Source organism: Rhincodon typus, chromosome 5, assembly GCF_021869965.1.
Source record: "Rhincodon typus isolate 14 chromosome 5, sRhiTyp1.1, whole genome shotgun sequence".
NCBI lineage: Eukaryota > Metazoa > Chordata > Chondrichthyes > Orectolobiformes > Rhincodontidae > Rhincodon > Rhincodon typus.
In genome coordinates this window covers 1,240,096-1,244,740 of record NC_063336.1, presented here as the reverse complement: position 1 = coordinate 1,244,740, position 4,645 = coordinate 1,240,096, and the positions used below count along the sequence as shown (strand labels likewise).

Here is a 4,645-nt window from a genome sequence, read left to right as displayed (position 1 = left end):
ATCACCATCTCCACTACCATCACCACCTTCACCACCATCACCATCACCATCACCATCACCTTCACCGCCACCATCACCATCACCACCATCACCATCACCACCATCACCATCACCATCACCATCACCATCATCATCACCACCATCACCACCATCACCATCATCACCATCATCACCACCAGCACCACCACCATCATCACCATCATCATCATCACCACCATCATCACCACCAGCACCACCACCATCACCATCACCACCACCATCACCATCATTGTTAATGATGTTTAAGGAAACAAAGAAAGTAGAAGCAAGATGAGGCCATTCATCCCATTGAGGCTCGCTGCCGTTTAACATGATTGTGCCTGATCCTCTAACTCATTACCACATTCCTTCTTTGCCTTGACACATTGAGCCTCTAGAAGTCTCATGTGTTTCTGGCTTCAGTATATTCAGTGACCTAAACTGTTCAGCCTTTTGTGATACTGAATTCCATAAGATCATTAACTTCTCAGTGAAGAAATTTCACCTCATCTCATTTCAAAATGACCAACCATGTTCCCTCACTGTAAGCCCCATTCTGGAACCCCCTGTATCCAGTCTGTTCATTGGTGTCGGAATGTTTTATGTTTCAATGAGATCCCCTCACATCCTTCTAGACTCTAGTGAATACAGGCCCAACTGAGCCAAACTGTCTTCCTAGCAGAGTCCCCAGTACCAGGCTAGAGACCCTCCCACTGCACTGCCTCTATTCTGCCTTAGGTAGGGAAACCAAACCTGTATGCAGTACTCCAGGTGTGCTCTCACCAAGGCCCTGTCTAACTGCAGTAAGACATCACTATTTCTCAACTTCAGAGCTACTGCAATGGGGGCCAATGTATAATTTGCCTATCTAATTGCTTGCTGTACCTGCCTGTCTGCATTCACTGTTTGATCTATAGGGATACCTAGATCCCTCTACACACCCACACTTCCCAATAGATCACTTTTTAAATAACACTCTGCCGTTCTGTTTTCCTGCACATTGATCCACATTATGTGTTTGCCCACTCACTTATCTAAAACACGTTCTTTATGTCCTCCTCACCACTCACACTCCCACCTAGCTTTGTGTTGTCAGCAAACTTAATATTACATTTGATTCCCTCATCCAAATTGGTGGTGTATGTTCTGGCAGGCTGGGGCTTAAGCACTGTTCCCTGCAGTACCCTACTAGGCACTGCCTTCCACCATGATAAAGCCCTATTAATTCAGACTCCTTGTTTTCTTCCTACTGCTGATTCTCAATCCGTGGCAGTATATTCCCAACACTCCCATATACTTTAATTTTACAAACTGTTGGGGAGGCAATGGGCCTAGTGGTAACATCACTAGATTTTTTTTTCATTATTCATTCACGGATGAGGACATCTCTGGATAGACCAGCATTTATTGCCCAACCCTAATTGCCCAGAGGGCAGTTTAAGAGTCAACCCCATTGCTGTGGGTCTGGAGTCACGTGTAGGCCAGACCAGGTAAGGATGGCAGTTTCCTTCCCTAAAGGATATTAGTGAGCCAGATGGGTTTTTCTGACAACTAACAGTGGATTCATGGTCATCATTAGACGCTTTTCCAGTTTTTTTTAAAATTGAAAATTAACTCAAGTTCCACCATTTGCCATAGCAGGATTTGAAGCCAGCTCCCCAGGGTCTCCAGATTAATAGTTCTAACAATAATACCACTAGGCCATCATCTCCCCTGGCAGCCAGGTAATGTTCTGGGGACCTGGGCTTGAATTCTGCCACAGCAGATGGTGCAGTTAGAAATTAATTTTTAAAAATCTAGAATTAGAAGTCTAATGATGACCGTGAAACCATTGTCAATTACTGGGGGAAAAAAACCCATCTGGTTAACTAATGAACTTTAGGGAAGGAAATCTGTTATCCTTACCTGGTCTGACCTAGAGGTGACTCCAGACCTGCAGCAATGTGGTTGACTCTTAACTACCCTCTGGGTAATTAGGGATGGGCAATAAATGCTGCCTAGCCAGCGATGCCCTCATCCTGTGAATGAATATAAAACAAAACTAAACTCTTATTGCTGACTCGGCCAAAAGATTTCTGTAAGTCCAAACACATCACATATGACCCATTGACACTGAGCTGGAGAGAAAACTGTGTACGGGCTGTCTGTGAAGAAGTTCTTTCTAACATGGGGTCTTGCCTCTTTGAAAGGTGGCTGTGGAGCCACCACAGGGTCTGAAGAACAAACTGCTGACCAGTTTCGGAAGCAGCGGCTTGGGGGAAGTGACAGAAAGAATCTACATGAAGGAGAATGCAAGCCTCAGCTGGAGGAGGCTGCTCTTCAGTCTGTGCCTCTTCAATGCCATTATCCAGGAGAGGAAGAAGTATGGAGCTTTGGGCTGGAATATCCCGTACGAGTTTAGCTCTTCTGATCTGGAGGTAGGTACAAGGAGGCATTCTCCCCCTTTCCAGGAGGTGTTGCTATGTGTAAAGATGAGAGGGTTAGAGCTGACAGGGTCTAATTCCCAGGCACATGTGGAATTTCTGCAGGATTCCAGGAACCCCTCCGTGATCATTCCAGACAAGCCTCAAAAATATTTAAGCGAGGGACTGTGTCTAAAAGCCATACGCTAGTGTAACATACCAGGGTGAGAGGGTACTTGGAGTTCCCTGTGACCCCAGGATTTAATCAGTCAATACACATATCATTCTGCCCAGGAACACCATCAGACACTGTGGCGCTATTTTTGAAAATGAACCTTCATTTCCTACACATCCTGATTTGGAACTGTTGTAATTAACTGGCGTATGTGCTCCACAGCTACACTCAGAATCTGAGCACAAGTCATGAGCAGTTGCAAACATCCTTCCCAACTCAAGTCTGCAGTTCAATCCTTTCATTCATCAATAACATCATTCACATCTTCCATTTCTTAGCTACAACTCCTTCATAACATTGCAATCCATTCTCAGAACTTGATCCAGGATTTTACATTCAATATTCATATTTATGTTTCATATTTCATGTAATTTCAATATTCATATTGTGACTCCCAGTCATTCTGTTGGACAGTGAATAAACTATGAGCCCGTTTCATTCCTGTTACATACTGTCAGAAATGCTCATTCTGTCCATCCAAACACACTCAAAAACTTTCATTAGTCTCTGTTTCAGCAACTTTTGCTGCTTCAAGGTGGGTACAATTATAACATTTAAAAGGCATCTGGATGGGCATGTAAATAGGAAGGGTTTAGAGGGATAGCAACCAAATACTGGCAAATGGGACTTGGTCAGACTGGGATATCTGGTCAGCATGGATGACTTGGACCGAAGGGTCTGTTTCTGTGCTGTATGACTCCATGACTCTATGAAAGGTTAGAGGCAGCTTTAATCCATATTTAATCCTGTGCTCTTCCTCTAATGGGAGTGTTTGTTGGGGACAATGAAGAGAGAGCATTAATTTCAATTTAAAAGAGTAGAGGAAGCTTTCCTCTAGATCTAATCCTGTGCTCCCCTTGTCCTGAGAGTGTCTGATACGAACAATGTGTACGGAGAGCTTTACTTTAGTTTAAAAGAGAAGGGGTGTATTATTTTCAGGTTTAATGAGTAGAGAGAGCTTTACTCTACATCTAACCCCTTACTCTATCTATTCTGGGAGGATTTGTTGGGGGCAGTGTAGTGGGAGATTTACTGTGCATCTAACCCCATGCTGTCTCTGTCCTGGGTGTGTTTGATGAGGACAGTGAAGAGAGATTTTATTCTGTATCAATCCCTGTGCTGTGCCTGTTGTGCTAATGTTTGATGGGGTCAGTGCAGAGAGAGCTTTACTCTGTATCTAACCCCGTGCTGTCCCTGTCCTAGGGATGTTTGATGGGGGGGGACAGTGCAGAGAGAGCTTTACTCTGTATCTAACCCCATGTTGTCCCTGTCCTGGGAGTGTTTGATGGGGACAGTGTAGAGGAAGCGTTGAAAGAATAAAAACAACCTTCCCATTGAGGTAGCCAAGTAGACCATGGTCACCCTAGCATCATGAGCAGTGACCCATGGTCATTGGCCAAGAGGATTTAGATAGGTCCTGGACACAGCAGAGATGGTCAGCCCCCAAAGGAAGGGCCATAATTAGGGGAAGAGGTTTAGGGTGTGTGAAGCAGGAGGCAGAGACCAACCAGGAGCAGGGCTCAGTGAAGGAGAGCGATGCAAAGGCCTGGAGTCTATGAGAAGGTAGAGCTGCCTGACTGTAATGGGTCCAATAGGCAGTAAATAGTCTTCACCCCAAGGTATTGGGAAATGGAGATTTCTGCTGAAGGTTGGCTACAACCTATTCCTGACAATGTCTTTGTGTTCCCCACATAAGGTGGCCATTCTGAATCTGGAGATGTTGGTTTACCACGAGGTGGAAATCCCGTGGACAGCACTATGCTACCTGACAGGAGAGGTGGTATACGGAGGCCGGGTCACTGACAACTGGGACAGGAGATGTCTCAACTGCACCCTCAGCAAATTCTACAACCCCGATGTACTCACTGAGGGTTTCAGCTTTTCCACTGATAGGGTGAGCTTAACATCAAGACAAAACCCTTCTCTTCTATCACTCAAATCTGTCCACAGTCAGCATCGTTGTGGGTGGGTGTGTGTGTGTGTGAGAGTG

At 45.1% G+C, this 4,645-nt stretch overlaps 1 protein-coding gene across 1 annotated transcript in view; it reads left to right on the top strand.

Moving 5' to 3' along the window:
* LOC125483089 (dynein axonemal heavy chain 6-like) overlaps positions 1-4,645 on the top strand; it is a 343,417-nt gene that overhangs the window by 337,704 nt on the left and 1,068 nt on the right. The window contains 2 exon segments of the mRNA XM_048596614.1: positions 2,208-2,435; positions 4,352-4,549. Of these exon segments, the coding sequence (XP_048452571.1) occupies positions 2,208-2,435; positions 4,352-4,549 (426 nt within the window).